Source organism: Gallinula chloropus, assembly GCF_964237585.1.
Source record: "Gallinula chloropus genome assembly, chromosome: 1".
Classification (NCBI taxonomy): domain Eukaryota; kingdom Metazoa; phylum Chordata; class Aves; order Gruiformes; family Rallidae; genus Gallinula; species Gallinula chloropus.
The window spans coordinates 25,557,309-25,573,406 of record NC_140085.1 but is presented as its reverse complement, the minus strand read 5'-3'; the positions used below and the strand labels follow the sequence as shown (position 1 = coordinate 25,573,406).

General features: G+C 50.8%; 1 protein-coding gene across 1 annotated transcript; it reads right to left on the bottom strand.

Moving 5' to 3' along the window:
- Positions 1-139: 139 nt before the first annotated feature.
- Positions 140-14,999, bottom strand: SVOPL (SVOP like; the record flags this gene model as incomplete). The annotated part of the gene is made up of 14 exons (XM_084273139.1): positions 140-316; positions 697-786; positions 1,136-1,217; positions 2,287-2,398; positions 3,425-3,627; positions 5,186-5,259; positions 6,829-6,957; positions 8,289-8,414; positions 10,375-10,438; positions 11,858-11,982; positions 12,087-12,158; positions 12,599-12,697; positions 13,712-13,803; positions 14,921-14,999. The coding sequence occupies 14 exons, from the start codon at positions 14,997-14,999 to the stop codon at positions 140-142; spliced, it is 1,524 nt and encodes a 507-aa protein (XP_084129265.1).
- Between the last annotated feature and the right edge of the window lie 1,099 nt (positions 15,000-16,098).

The window sequence follows — 16,098 nt, the reverse complement described above, 5'->3', positions numbered from 1 at the left end:
TCTTTTATGGGAAATGAGCTTCAGGCAACTGGTGACAGCGCTTTAAGCTGCTGCAACAGCACGTTCCTGTGCTTGCCTGTCAGGCCTCATGCTGGTTTATGAACCCTCAGGAGAGTTTGGTCTGAATTCTGACTGAATCCTAATCTGCTGTTTTGCAAATAGCATTTGGATGCAGAGGAGGTCCCGGGGTGGCAATACGAACCTGCAGCGCCCTGCCCTTGGTCTCGATGGGCAGTGTGACTGCAGAGATCGCACACACGACGCACACAGATGAGAAAAGACACAGGGCCCCAATGAAAGAAGCACTCATGAGGACCTGCAGGCAGAAGAACAGTTCAAAGCAGCGCAGGGACATGGAGGGCTGGCACTTAATCAGGCACTGAGGAGTGGACAAAGGGTCACCAACACCTCAGAGAATCAACAGGAGAAAAGCAATGTTGAAAGGCAATGTCTTGTGAATCTAGGAGCTTTCAGAAAGCAACAAATAACAGCAAGCTAAGCTCTGGGAAGAGATGTTCACAGATTTACATCTGGCAAAGACCACACAAGCACTCCTTATAAACATTAGATAAAGAACTAATGCGGGGGGCAGAATTTGATGCATCTCTCTTTTTTTGTGAACTTCAGGGGCATCTCTCTGTATTCAATAGCAATGGTCAGCAGAATGTTTGCCAATGTTATCAAACGTGCTCTTACTTGTGATATAAATGGGGCCACCATAGCTCCAACACGGCACAATGACCCACTTGTTCCCATCCCCAGGGCTCGCATTGTGGTGGGATAAACCTAAAATAGGCCAGAGAGACATGGGATTAGTGCAGCAATGATCTGTGATGTGTCCCTTCAAAAAAAAAAAACAACTTCTTTTTCTCTGGAGACACGCATTATGTTATCAAGGGCAGCTAGCAGGGTAAGGAAAGAAAGGAGGACTCCTTTGGAACCCAGTTGTGCCATTACAAATCTGCCAGATAGTTATCTTGTTTCTTCTCTGGTCTCGTGTGGCAAGGAAGCCAGAGATGCTTAATTCAAGAAAGATGGCTCTAGCTAGTCAATACATATGGCAGCTGTGGTGGCTATAGGCAAAAATGGCCTTTCATGTGCCAGAACAGCTTAATGTACTTTCAGGACGACCCACCTCTGCTGTGTAAATGTAGATGGTGTTGAAGTTCGCTGAGACCAGGGCACGCAGCATGAAGAGAAACCCAATCATGCCTGCACTGAAGAGAGAAAGCCATGTGGAGCAAAGAGTTAGTATCACTGAATGGTGATCAGCAGAGATGAAACATAGTCTACATGTGGTTCTAAGGCTTTTGCCAGCTTACTATGGGGGAAAGTATAAGAAGTTGATTGCTAGCAAGTATAATCTTTAAGCATGGTTGCCAGCAGGCTATTGCACGTTAGGTTTCCTTTAGGCCAGCGTTAGAGGCTGGAGGCAATTATCTGAACAGGACCATAGTGGCTCAGCTGGTGCCTTCAGCATTACGGGCTCAGACCTTGGTTTTGGGTCCTCTGCAACTGTTGCAAGCAAACACCATGGCCAGACTCAGCTGCAGGGAGAACCGAAATATGACAGTAATGGCAGTGCAGAGGCCAGTGATGACTGAGAGCTTCGTGACAGCTCATTTTGCTTATCAACTATTTGCAGCCTCTCCCTCCAGCTCTCAAGTACCCCAGCCAGTATCCAGGGCCAGTGGCCCAGGAGGTGGGCACCAGGGGCGTGCACCTATCAGCCAGTTTAGAGGAAACTTCAACTTGGTGCCATCCTGATTTTGGGTAACAATTAAGCTTTGCCAGCTCAGGAGAGGTCAGTCTTACACACCTTCACAAATCAACCTGGTAATGGTAGCTCTCTTGGCAGCCTTTCCCACAAGGCCTTGAGCTCCTTTTAAGGTGCCCAACTCTACAAGTTAGAGGAGACCATATGTAGCATTGCCAAAAACAAGAGAGATGGAAAGAAACTGAAAGAAAAATACGGTTTCTCTCTGGTGGGTGTTCTTCACACCATTTTAATTTTCCAGACTGCAGCAGAAAGCTCCTAGTTGCACGTTTAGGGGAAGCCAGGTGGGCTCAGCAGTACAAGTGCACACCCCTGCATCACAGCATCGGCTGCCACGGTGCTCCTGGGAAGTGTGGGGAATCAGTCAGAGGGGTTTTTTGGATGTGTAAGAATTACCAGTGACCTGAGAACACCACAGCTACCACCATCTGCCCACAGCATTGCACACATCCCCCACAACACACAACCCCTCTGCCCCCCACCAACACCCGCATGCTGAGCAAGACTACCTTGAGGTGCAGATATTAAGGAGGAGAAAGAACAGTGCTGTACATCCCATGGTGATACACAGGCTCAGGCGTCTTCCGAGGAAATTGATGCCGAGAATGTTCAGAGGGTTTACTGGAGACACAAAGGACAACTGTGAAATGTTACTTGACCTAACTGTGGTTTGCCTTTCTAGACTTCATGCAGTGTGCTTCAGAAATGCCTCTATGCATCCCCAGTGCCTGCCAAATGCTCCTCAAAAATGCACAAACCCTACTGTACCCAAACTTTATAATTTGCCCTCTCTGTTTTGTTTTTCCTTCCTCTCAGATGACGGAGCCTGTCCTTCTCTGAAATCACTGTGCTGTACTGCAGCAGGACTTGAGCCCTGGTGCAGGTAGCACAGGGAAGGCAGGCTGGGTGAGCACCACAAGCCTGGGTGGTTTTGCTTCATGCCCTGTTGAGTCCCCACCACGAGCTGAGAGACAAGCAGGCACCTGAGTCTATCACTGGGCAGGATCCAACACCTGGTTGCTCTGTAGCTCGATGCTGAGACACGAACCAGGGAAAACACTTGCCTCTCAGGAGCCTTGCAGTAGCCTTACAATACTAGACCCACACCAGTGCCCAGTTCTCTTCAGGGTGCCTCTGGGCCACCCTATCATCCCCCAGCACTGCCTCAGGCAACAGCGAGGAAGCATTTTGGTTTGCCGCTGACTTCCTGGGCGCTGAGCTGTCCTGTACTGTGATGTTTGCACAGAACCTGTTCCAGTGGCCACCATGGTACACTCAGTCTCATCAGTCCAACTATTTGCAGCCTTTGCTTATCTATGACTCCAGAAATGACATGTCTGGGACTTCAGGAAGCCAGGCTCAGTTCTGCTTAGTTAGGAGCAATGTGCCCTGGAGTTCAGCCAAGGCTCTCAGTATGAACTAATTGCAAAGGAGGTCTTTGGCTCTGCTATTGGAAGGCCCCACGCTGAAACTGAATTATTCACCTGGGGCGCAATGCCCCCTGTTGCCACCAGCTCATGGCCTGTGTCCCAGCCCTTCCTTTGAGGAGCTTGTGCCTGGCACTCGGCAGCAGCACTGAGGACCTTTTGACCCCTGTCACATCACTAAGTCTTAGCTGGCTGTGAGAAGGGACGGAGAGGAGGTTACGTGCGATCTCTCCAACTGTGCTGATGATCATGGTCTGGTAGGCGGCGGGCCCGAACAGGTGGCAGTGGCAGGGGCTGCGACTCTCCTCAGAGTCATCGCGGGCGTCCTGCATCGGTGGTGCCGCGGAGCCGCAGACCAGGTCCCGCTCCAGTAACTCAGCGCTTGCCAAAATGACGCCGTAATAAGCGAAAGCTATGCCAAGCCTGGGGGGAAACACTGCAGTGAGTGGCAGCAACCATGGGGAAGGTGAGGAAACTGAAATGCAGCAGGGTTTGGGTGTCCTGGGACCTCCCCTGAGTGTGCCAGCTCTGCCACGCTGTGCAATGGGCCCCCTCCCCCTTAGCCTCACCCCAGTAGCGACTTGGGTGTCCAACAGGCCGCTGCTCACCCCAGCCCAGGCACACTACTGCCGCCTAGGCCCACACACCTCTCTCCCTTGGAGGATGCCACTTCAGGTCTTGTCTCTTTGCCTGGCCCTTTGTGCTGTTTCTTGCTCTGCAGCCAGTGACCTGCTGTAGTCATGCTGTGGAGAGCGTGACCCTTTGTGTCGTTTCTTTGCACAGGGCTCTAAGTGGAGCCATTGCCAAACCACCCCTTCCCAGGAGACCAAGGAGTCTCAACATCCAGCCCTGATACTTGCAGCTCACATGAAGGAACTGCCTGGGGTTTTTAGCCCTGTCCTTTCTGCCCAGGGATTTATTGAGAGGAGTTTTCATTAACTGGCTGGAGAGGCTCACTTCGCACCCAGATCACTGTCAGGAACACAGCATTGGTGATGGCAGCCTGTCTGTGTCATTATCAAGTGATTCAGCATCAGCCTAATCATAAGCAGGCTGACAAGTAATTTTCACTTTTTTATCCCCCCTGGCAGTCTCAGAACCGAGCAGCAGAATCGGGGCTGGGAAACAAGCTGCCTGGGGAGGCCAGGGATGCATAGGGCATGGGGTGGTGGGAATGCAAACCCTGGAGCTCGCCAGCAGCTCCTGGGGGGATGAGGAGAGAAAGGATTAAAAAACAAAAAGATATTTCATAACACTCATACAAGTTGGGGAAGGGGAGGGACGGACCCATAAAAAATTCAAGTCCTGACAGCAACATTTTGGGTCAAAGAGTTCCCATGGACATATATACATTTCCATTCCAGACAGCAACATCAATGAAACATGTATTATCCTTGCATGCAGCTACTAATGTTGTATAGGAAACCCAGCTCTTCAGTCTTAATTTTCCCTGCCCAGTGGCACTGGCAACAGTTAATGAGTTTCTGTTGGAACCCTATTTCACCAGTACATACGCTGGCGTGTAAAGGGGATGTACTTCTCTTCCTCTCAGGAGGAAGAAGTTTACACCTAGAAGGGCAGTAGAACTGCAGGCACATCACTGGTGCACACTGCAGACAGGTCTGGGCTCTCTCCCTCAGCTCTCCTCTGGCTCACACACCGCCTCCCTGAGCCACCCTGTCCCAAAGAAGCACTCATGGCACCCTGCAACATCCTGGATGTTCAGCCTTCTGCCTGTGTTAACATCAGCTAACAGAGGGTGTCTGAGGTGTGGTCTGAGATCAGCACAGGCCTACATAGTCTTCCTCCAGCAGCCAAGGATCTGCAGCTGCCTCCTGAGGCAGAAGCAGTGCCTGGTAATGCCAGACTCAAGGGGAGACTCCTGCTCCCTGCACACATTCAGCTGAGAGAGTGAGCTGATAAGCAAGAGGAAAAAGAAAAAAAAAAAAAAACACAACAAAAAAACCCAGACTTTTTTTACCATATGATCCATATCTGCAATGTGGTTCTCAGGTATTTGGGGTGCATGAGGTCCTTGAATCTTCCTCTGCTTTCCTGCAAATCGTTTGATATAAGTTTATAAAAAGGCACCTTTTGTCCAGGGACGAGTGCCCCGTGGCAGCCAGCATCTGGCACACCAGGCCCCCTGCCCTCTCCCCAGGCTGCTCCTCCATCAGAGGGAGAGCAGAGAGCCCTCCAGAGAGGAAAGCCCCTGTTGCCAAAGGATGTCCACAGGAGGACACGCTTCCAGAGCACTCCTGGCCCCCACAGACACCCCCCTCAGCTCCCAGCAGTCTGTCCCCAGCATGACCATCATGGTGCCAGACAGGGACCTGTCTGCTGCTGGGGAGCTCCCATTGCCCCACCTGCTGGGGAGAGGGGCCCAGTTTCTGCTGCTTGGCATGCAGAGCAAGTTTGTGGCCACGAGCATCTTGCTGGGAGGCCTGCAATGCCAGTGAGCAAGGACAAGCACGTACTGGGAGGGGGCTGCCTGCCCTACTGCTCCCCAGGAGCCAGCAGCTGCCCCAGCACCCACCACTGAGGGCAGATGAGTTCACAGGGTCAGTCTGGGTTGCCTTTATTTTTATTTCCATCATTGGTTAAGCCTGAGAGGGTGCCCAACTAACAAAAAAACCCTTCCCACAGCCAATGCAGGTCCATTACATAAATTCAATTAAACTACAGGGAAGCTTTAATCCTAATTAATTCCAATACAATAGCATCATCTTGCATGAATTGCTAAGGACAATGCTGGGTGCCTGTGGGATTGAATAAGCAGCAAAGAGGTCCAGGAAAGGGATTTAAAAGAACTGGATAATAATTTTGAGGCCCTGGATAATAGTTTTGTTCAATCTTCTTCTCCTGAGGGTCAAAGGAGCCACCTAAATATGTTCTCCCACCCTGCAGTCAGCAGAGCCTGGACTGGGTGGGGGTAAGGGGGTGCTGCTTCAGGGGATCCTGCCCACCAGCTTCTCTCCTGCCCCACCTGCAACACCCTCATGGACTTTTGGGCACTTCAGTCCTGCAGTGACCCACTCCTGAAGTGCTCTGCTCCTTACAGGTGCAGACAGCAGTAGCTCTGAAATAACCTCTCCTGCTTTGGCCCTCTCCTGTTGGTCCTGGGGTGCAGGCACCCAGTGGGCGAGCTCAGCCAGGGCCTGGTAGAGGCCTCTGGGAGAGGTGGGTTGAACCCACGGCATGGACCCTTGCAGCCTGACCAGCCACAGCCCCAAAAGGGACCCCAAGGGGCAGGTCCCGGGTCTCATGGCGCAGGGGCTGCTCCTGAGGGGTAGATGGGGGATAAGGCAGAACACACTTTGCAAGGAGAACTTTTTGTGGTGAGGGGAACGAGTCTTTTCTCAGCACAGTATTTTTCTGAGCAAACACAAAGAATTTGAAGAAAAGCAGAAAACTCAATTGCACTTTGAAAACTAAGACTGCTGTCTCCCCAAAAGAAAAATGACATCATCATCATCACGTTCAGTTGTTTGAAAAGAAACTGGGCAAGGAGTGGGAGAGAAGGCAGAGTGAGATGTGCTGTACTGTTCCCCTACCTCCCCAAACCCCAGATGCTGTCAGTTCTGCTGGGGATGGGGAGGGGGCACCACAGCAGGTTCAATTTACCTTGGTGGGCTCCCTCAGCTCCCCCTGGGGCATCACTGCCCCATTCATCTTGGCGATCCACTGCAGCGTGGCCTTGGCAGCTGCCACATTTCCTGTGGAGATGTTGTACCGCGCCGACTCTGGGATGAACTGAAAGCAGAGCAGTGTCAGAAAGCCCCTCTGCACCTCTCTATCCACACAACCCTGCCCACAGCTTCCCATTGCACCCAGGAACCCGGCCAGGTTAGCATGGGGAACCACCTGAGCTGGAGCAGCATTTTTCCTCCCCACCCCTACATGTCCCAACTCCCCATACCCAGTGTTGGGGGGATGACCCTGCCATGAAAACCCATTTCTTGGACTGGCCTCCAGGGTCTGAGCCATCCATGGCAAAAGCTGGGGGGGGGGGGGGGGAGCCAAAGACACAGGTTTAACAAAAACAATCTGTAATTAATTGAAATTCTAAACTGGGATGAGGCATGTGTTACTTACTCAAGTGAAACTCTTGGGAGACAACAAGGCCATTAAAAATAAGACATAAAATTTAGGAACAAACTCACTCATCATTGGCATTTGCAATGTTCACCCACACTTGGTGATCTCCACAGAATAAAGTTCCTTTTCATTAAATTATAAACACCTACACGTGTATCACTGAAATAGAGATGAAAGACTCCCTTTTTGAAGGTATGTTGACCATGTCGGTTTTTTATTTTGGACTAAAAACTTTTCCTACCCATTTTCTCTGGCAAAAATAATTTTGAAACTAAACATCAAAGATGGACAATTTAACGTTCTTGTATCTAACTGCCCAGGTATCACCCTGGATGGACTTGTGCATCATTCAGCTGCAGGAAGGGATTTCACATCTGGGTGACTTGCACCAGCCACAGTTTAGCACTGCAGAGCCCATGAGCACTGCAAATATGGATTCTCCACATCACTCCCTCAAATAAAACGGTCCTCATGTCTGAGGCTGGTATTTCTGAAGCATGAGCAGACATGGAGAAGCTGTGGTTGACACTGACACCCATTTTACTGTGTGAACACTTTAGTGAGGCTTCCTTCCTCAGCCCTAGCAAATGTGAAGACTGAAGAGAGATGTGCTCCAACCAGCACTAGACTAGAAGATACCATGACTTTTTTTGCACATCCTGTCTAGCCTGTCTTGCTTTTGATGCCTGGCCTGTCACCGTGGTCTCTGGGTAGCCCAGGGCGCTGGAGGGCAGCAGCAGGGCAGCAAAGCCCATGGCTTTGCAATGCAGAGTACGGCCAAGCCACCCTGTGCTGGAGACACCTCCCCAGCAGGTAGTCAGCAACCACCCCGCAGGCCATCAGGACCTTTCCAAAGGCCCTCAGATTAGAGGCCTCTGGTGGTGAAAGGAGGACACCAGGCCAGAGATGTGTGGTGTGGAAAGTGCCCCTTGGTGCCTGGGGAAATGCCAGGTCAGTGGTGTGACAGGGAGCTGGGCTTCTCCTACCTTGAACACCAGAACGAGGAGGATGCCAGGGATGGAGGCGATTCTAATCAGCCACCGCCAGCCGATGGTGGGGTTCACCACGGATGCCAGGCCAATGATTAACAAGGATCCTGCCAACCAAAACACCTTTCCGAGGGAAAGGAAGGGGTTAAAACATCAACACATGGAAAGATTTGTTCATTTCCTTCTCTTCTGGTGTGGTCTTACAGAGAGGTGGGGGACTGTGCTGGGGAGCGCTGCAGTTCAAACCGGGTCATCTCAGGACTCTCTGAGAAGCTGAGCTTAGGCTGAAGGAAAGGGGGAAAGAAGGACAAGAGTCTGGGGAGAGGTGGCAGAAGATAGTCTTAATTAGTTCCAGATGGAAACAGATAACTTGCTGTGGTCACCATTGTACTTAAAGCCACTGCTTTTGTCCTTTCAGTCACTTCTCTGCTAATGTTCATGCCCGTGAATTTTCCTCATGTCTAAATCTCTGTGGGGAAGCAGAAGATTTACAAGCACCAAAGGCAAAACCAGGCCAGATTTCCACTGCTGGAAGTTGGTGGGTCTCGACTAGGCTCAATGCCAAGATATACCAGTGGAGAGTCTGTCCCCCCATTCTGCAAGCACATTCCTCCCTGAAGTTCACTTGTTGCCATGAGGAGACGCATCCCTTTCCAGGGTACCACCCAAGGGGCTCAGCCAACACAAAGCACAACAAAATACATAAATGCCACAGCAAGTTCACAACTCATCTGTGGGCAGAAACAACAAATTTCTGGAGAGAAATACAAGATTGTTCTTTTTTATAAACCTCTGTGTTTCTAATGACACTTTGGTAATGAAGCCTTGGGATCAAACAGGCAACAATGAAAAGCAAATTATCCCTGCCACCAAAATTGTATACAGACACTTTTGGTTCAACAGTCACATGAATTCATGTGCTCAGTGAGGGCTCTGCAGGTCATTAGCACATGCATCAAGTGCCCACACAAGAAGGACATGGACCTCTTAGAGCAGGTCCAAAGTATGGCCACAAGGACGATCAGATGGCTGGAGCACCTCTCCTACAAAGACAGGCTGAGAGAGTTGAGGCTGTTGAGTTTGGAGAAGAGAAGGCTCGGGGGGGGGGGGGTCCTTACTGCAGTCTCCCAGTACCTGAAGGGGCCTACAGGAAAGCTGGGGAGGGACTGTTTGTAAGGGTAGCACAAGAGGCAGTGGTTTTAAACTAAAGCAGGATAGGTTCAGGTTAGACATTAGGAAGTTCTTTACTGTGAGGATGGTGAGACACTGGAATAGGTTGCCCAGAGAAGTGGTGGAGGCCCCATCCCTGGACACATTCCAGGTCAGGCTTGATGAAGCTCTGAGCAACATGATCTAGTTAAAGGTGTCCCTGCTTACTGCAGGGGTTGGACTAGATGGCCTTTAAAGGCCCCTTCCAACCAAACACATTCTATAAGTCTGTGAAATCCAGAGCAAGCAACACCACCAGTCATGCTTGCTTGTGGCCTTTGCCCAGCAAGCAGTCACAACCCTCCCAGCGCATCTCAGGCTGAATGTGGGACTATCTACTATCTATTCTAGTCCTATACTGTGCAAAGCCCCATGCCATCCCTGGGCAGGGACGGGGGAGACACAGATTAGGAACTCATCCAGGAATCACCTCATTAACCAGTTGTTAAACACCAGGGCTCCGAAGAGAGGCAGGGATGACCCCTGGCCAGGAGGGGGCTGGTGGTGTTGCCAGCCCCAGAGCCTGCTGGACAGCCCATTGGCACCAGCCCTGTTAGAGCAGGCAGCAGAGTTTCTGATCTGGCAACAAAGAGGCTAGATGCCAGCCATCACTCAAAGTCCCCATGCAATGTCTGGAGCATCCAATTATTTGAGAAGATATTGCCTCTTCTGCAGGCAGCTGCCTGTGTGCATCTTTAATAACGCAGCCGCCACGCTCCAGGGCGCACGAGGCAGCAGGCACTTGCTCAGACCCAGACAAGTGTGAATACTCTGGGAGAAGGGCTGGTGCATTGGAAACCTGGCTTCCCAACAGCAGCAGGACAAACCTCCCAGGACTTGGAGCTAGAAGAAAGAGTAACACACTTGCTCTTACCTGCGATAAGGGCAACATGTATCCTCTGTATTTGGTGGGCAAAAATTCCGTTTTTATGATAAGCCTAGTGAAAAAGGGGGGAAAAAGCAGAAATACAGCGACAAATAGAATTTCTGTACTGTTCAAGTAGCAGCTCAGCTCAGTCAGTGCTGAATGTTGCTGCTGACAGAGAGATTGCCATCCCTCTTCCTGTACTGAGCACTCAGAGATGGGGGATCCCTGCTCAATGTGCCTTTCACTCAGGCAGGCACCGAGTTACATGTGAGGGAGAGGCACAGCATGAATCCCCTCACCACCGTGGCCACAGGATGTATCCCGAAGGCAGGTAAACTCTGCACTCAGTGCACCAGGAAACCTACAGGAAGGTGTCAGCAGAGGTGCAGAGTATGTTTGCAGAAGTGGACAATTTATAGCAATTTTTTCCCATTAAATAAAGAAACAGTGCCTTCCACTTTTAACAAATGGTTGGGTAGCCCTCGGGGAGTGCCTGCCACTGGCATGTCTCAAGCTCAGAGGTGTGAGTTGCGTTTCCTTGGCTGGAGAGAGGCGTGGGGAGAGAGACCGGTGTTTGTTCCTTCTATCTCAGCTATTGATGTGTCTTATAAAATGTACAGATTCCCCCCGGGCCAGGGACTGGGGGCCTTCCCATGAAGGAGTTAGTTAGGCTTGGGAGCTTGAGGGGCACACAACTCCCGTGCACGGTGTCTTCTCCTCCCAACAGCACCTATCTCCCTCCAGTCCTTCACTCCAGCAAAGTACTCTTGGATCAACACAACCAGCTTTGGGCTTTCCTGCGTGGGCAGCAACCAGGCTTTGAGGACCCATGGAAGATGCTGTAATATTGCTTTTGTTTCCCTGAGAGAATCAAAAGAAATCTATTTTGCCAGGCTCCTAGTGAAGTGGTTGTTAAAATTGTGAATTTCTCCTCTCCCCCTTCCATGTCCCCCTTTCCACCCCAACAGGGTAAAAAGTTTCATTTAAGTGGGAACTTTTTACATCAGTTCAAGAAGAATTTGCCACTTAAGCAGAATTGTTGTGACATTTTTACGAGGAAGAAGCCTTTGCTCATCTGTTACCTGTCTAATTGTTTTTATAATATATGTGCTTAATAATCCCTCTGTCACTGGCTTAATGTAAAACAGCTGCCCCATCTATTCCTGGGCTTGGAAGTCCTTGGGAACTGCAATTTAGGTTGACTGACAGGGATTCAGTGAAATTACAGAACTGCATTTTGTTTTCAGGAGATGTGGGAATTTGCTCCCCTTTCGGTGTCCAGCCCCCACAGAGGCCCCTTCCCTGACGGCTCGTCTGGGTCACAGTGAAGGGCAGTCTGCCAGGGGCAGTCAAAATGAGCTAAAGGGGGCCTTCTTGCTGTAAACCCAGGAACGCAGCCCCCTTGGGCCCACGGGTGCCTCTGCTATCCCCCCACCGTGTAGGCTGGCTTGCCGCTGCCCGTGCCATGGGGCACCGAGCACGGCCTTACCCTTGTGCATGGCCTGACACGCCACCGCCTACCATGGCCCGCAGGAACACAAACCAGATGTAGGATGGGGCAAACGAGGTCAGCAAGGAGAAATAGGCTGCCCAGAGGAATGAGAGCAGCAGGATCTGCAAAAGGGGCAAAATTAGGGTCACCAAACCACAAGCTCAGCCAGGTGCGAGGCTCCTGTGGGGTTCAGGAAGAGGACGTGCAGCCCCCATCACTCACTCACCTTCCAGCGGCCGTACCTGTCTGCCAGGAGCCCGAGTGCTATGCTGAAGACCATGTAGCCAAAAAACACCATCTGAGGGGAATTGAAACACTGCTGTGGAGGGCTCACTACCAGCAGCACCAGACAGCTCTGCTCTTTGAACTGCAGGTGAGCTGAATGCTTTCTGAGCAGCAGGATGAACTCGGTGCACAGAGCCATGAGCAAGGTGGCTTTCAGGGGCTGACTTCCTCCAACGCTTCAACCCTCCTAGCTGAGGGTTGGATGACAGGGAGTTCAAAGTAAGAACATGGAACTGGGGGTTTTTTTTGGCATTACAGCTCTGGGCATAGATGTGTGCTTGTGTTAGCTCACCTTCTGGTTTTCTACAGTTGTGGTACTGTTCCTGTCCCTGGGAGGACACCTCAGGAATTTATTTGCTCCACTGGGAAATGTATGTTACCAACACTGCAGTGGTGCCCCTGACAGTGACCACATTGTGAATGACTTGGGTGGCAGGATCACAAGTCACTCACCGTTGTCACTAAGGCCACCTGCCAGTCTTGAAGCTGCCACTCACATCGGATGAGAGGGGACACAACAGCTATTAGCATGATCTCCATGGCTTCAGCCACCTTGGGGAACAAGCGGTCATGTTAGTAAGAAGGGAAGCCACAGGTGTCACACAGGAGAAAGTCCCTCAGTCCTACCAAGCCTAAGTCCATGGCAGCCCCACCATGTCAAAACAGCCCTGTGAAGCCACAGTGCCTCCACAGTGGTCTGAGCCCTGTGCCTGATCTGGAGGATGTAGCAGTGGGGAGCAGGGAGAGTGAGGGAGAAATGTGCAGCTAGAAAGCATGTATCAAAGCACACGGTTTATCTAGGAAGGCTGGAAAGACATCCTTTACCTAGGAGACTCTTACCCAGCTGTGCTAGTGGAAAGTCTTCAACTATCTCTGGAAACGAAGCTGCTCAGTTACATACCCTGCTGTGAATTTGGGCATTTAACACAGAGATGACCTCTTAAAACTGTTTTTGATTAAAAACATCATCGCTCCGTTGGCTCTTTGCCCCAGCAGCTGGCTTCAGCTAAGAAAGGAGCCTATCACATAGCTAGAGGCTTTTATACCTCAGCTGCAACGATCCTCATGGATATGTCCCCATCCCATCTTTATCCTGGCCTGGCCTCAGGTTTTTGCCCCAATTCCCAAACACCATTAACACAAGATCCTGGCAGGTAGGAATTTTTTTCAGGTAGCCAAGGGTGAATGGAGGATAGTCCTCTGGTGCCAGATTGCACAGGGTTTGGGTGCCCAAGGGATGGCATGAAAAATGCAGTTGGGAGGCTAAACCTAACCCTCATGCACTACTGAAGATATGCCCAATCAGTGCTGCTTGGTGGGACAGTGCTCCAGGGTAGGGGCCAGGCCAGGATGCTTTGGGCCAACCTGCTCATCACTGAAATAGGCCAGATATCAGTTGTGGCCAACATTGATTTTGGCCAAAGATGACAACAGAAGAAATTGTGCTTGAGACAGTATACGTGAACAAATGGGCTGCAATATATGTCCAGGTGTGTTATTGCACAGTCAAAAGGAAAATGAGAAGACTGTTTTTCCAGGCCAGTGCAGATTGCTGCAGACACCTACCCCAGTGCTGCCCATGATCAGGAAAAGTGCAATGTGGAACCTCCCAAACCCAATGGTTTCCACAGCTTCTTCCACTGTGAATGTCTTCTGCCCTGAATACCAAGGGGAAAGAAAGACAGAGGTTAAAAAGCCCAAGTCCACAGACAAATTGTACCTCCTGTTTATGAACAGTCAATGTTTTTTGTGGTACTGTGGAACTGCACCAGGAAAAAGGCTGGAAACATCTACCAGTCACGTGTCTGCTGGGCACGCTGGTGGCCAGGCACGTCAGGGGCTTGCTGAAACAGCAGCCAGCAGAGAAGGGCAGGCTGGGCATGGGGAAAGGGCAGCCCTGTGCTGACATACCCCAGCTGTTTCAGAAACATGTGGCTGGGACTGTGTCTGGGCAATGGTCTACCTTTCTTCCCCTGCCCAAACTGCCATGAGGCTCAGTCTCAGGCGCCCCTGGGGTACGGCCCCACTCCCAGCACAGGCCATGTGAGCTGGGGGCTGCCTCAGGTCTGAGCCCTGCAAGATGAGAACAACCAGGGACTCTGGGCTCGGTTTCACCTCCCAAGCCTCCATTCTTGACTTCCCCACACCCCCCAACCCCCCCAACCCTCATTTCAGGAGTAAGCAAATCATCTCAACATCAGAGCTGGCATGGCCTTATGACCTGGCAGAAAGATTTTGGTGTATGTATACTTTTAAGCTCTTATTTAAGTAAAGTCACAGCTGCATAAATTTTTCTGTCAGGCCATTTATCTTGCAACTAAGTCATCTCAAACCTGTCAACACTACCCCTGAAATGGAACAGAACTTACTGCAGAATTTCAGGAGAATTTTTTTAATTATTATTTTTATTTAGATGCAGAACCTTTTTGTTTTATGCTTTTCTACATTTTCTCTCCCTTTAAAATGCTTTTGAAATGGAATACATTTTTCTTTTCAAAAATAAATGATCCCAAATGAAAGAATCATTGAATTACGGGTCCAGTACAATGTTTACACAAAGAGGGGCCTGAGGAAGCCAAGCCAGCCAGCTCTTCCCACCACCAGACGTAGCAGCCACCTGTCTGGTCGCTGTGATGGGAGAGGAGCAGTATGAAGCCGATGCTTGTGGCTCTGTGTACAGAGGTTTTAGGCAGCTGGAGTGCCAGGACCGGAGACCCTCCCTCTGCCCTGGCTAAATGAGGACCCAGATTTCCAGTCCTGCCAATAGCAACCCACCTTTTGGAGGTTCTTGTCTCTCCGTGTGGATTTCCTCCAAGCCAATAGCATTTTCTGCCTCTTTCGGTGCAGTGCCCATCTCAGCTCCTGCTGGGGTTCACCGTTGCTGTCAGGCAAGACTGGGATTTAACTGTCAAACCTCTGGCCAGTCACAAAGCCATCTGAGCAATAAGCCAGCAAGAGCAGCATCCCATGCTGGAAGGGAGTCATTCAGATATGCTGAAACACGGGGTTGATTCAGGCAACTGCTGGGAAAAGTTTCTTCCTGGCCCAGCCTGCTCCCCTAACCCTGGCTGCCCTGCCATGGCATGGCTACTGGGAGACAGGCACCACGATCCCCCTCACCCCACCTGCACCTTGCCAGCACAGCGCTTCCCGCTGCAAACCTGATCCTCTGCCTCACCTCCACCCCTCATGCTAATCGCTGTCCTCTCAGGTCAGCCAGAAACACTGCTGTGCGTTCTGGATTGCAACAGGGGAGAGCTGGCTTTTTTCCCAGTGTTTCTTGTTTCCAGTGCTAGATCCCTTGGCTTGATCACAGCTGCTTTTCCTGATCAGAAAAGATCATCTGAATCCCAGGGCAGGGATTAAGCACACGACTTGCTTTCACCCACAGGCTTTCCTGCTGGGACATACTGGGGTCAGGGGCTCAACACATTTTCAACCTGACGACACCCCCTCCTCTGATTACCTCCCTGCAGGGGTACCGGACTTGGCCCAGGCAGCATTCACAGCCCCCCAGCAGTGACTGGGGGACTGAAGAAGGGTGAGAGTGGAGGGAATTAATGACCGGGAGCATCTAATGGAAGATGCAGAATCCCAGCTGAGGCAGAGGCAGCACGGACAGGAAAAGTGTGGAGTTGCATTATTCTGAAGTGCAGCTATAAGGGGGTCATTAAGGGCTCATGCAGATTAGTTGGTTGGGTCACGTACACTGACCTCACTGTTACAGATCATTACAGTTCAGCATCCTAGAGCACACATAGGATCTTGCTTATAACTGTCTCTCAGCAGCACCCTCAGGGGCAGCACACAGTGCCACCAGCTGACCACACTAGACACCAGCTAGGGACCATTTCCAAATGGAATCAGCTCAAGAGCAACCAAACAAGACACTAGAAGAGCCTGTGAGAAGACATCAAGCTTTACTGTGTGGCTGAATCACTAAGGGGACAAAC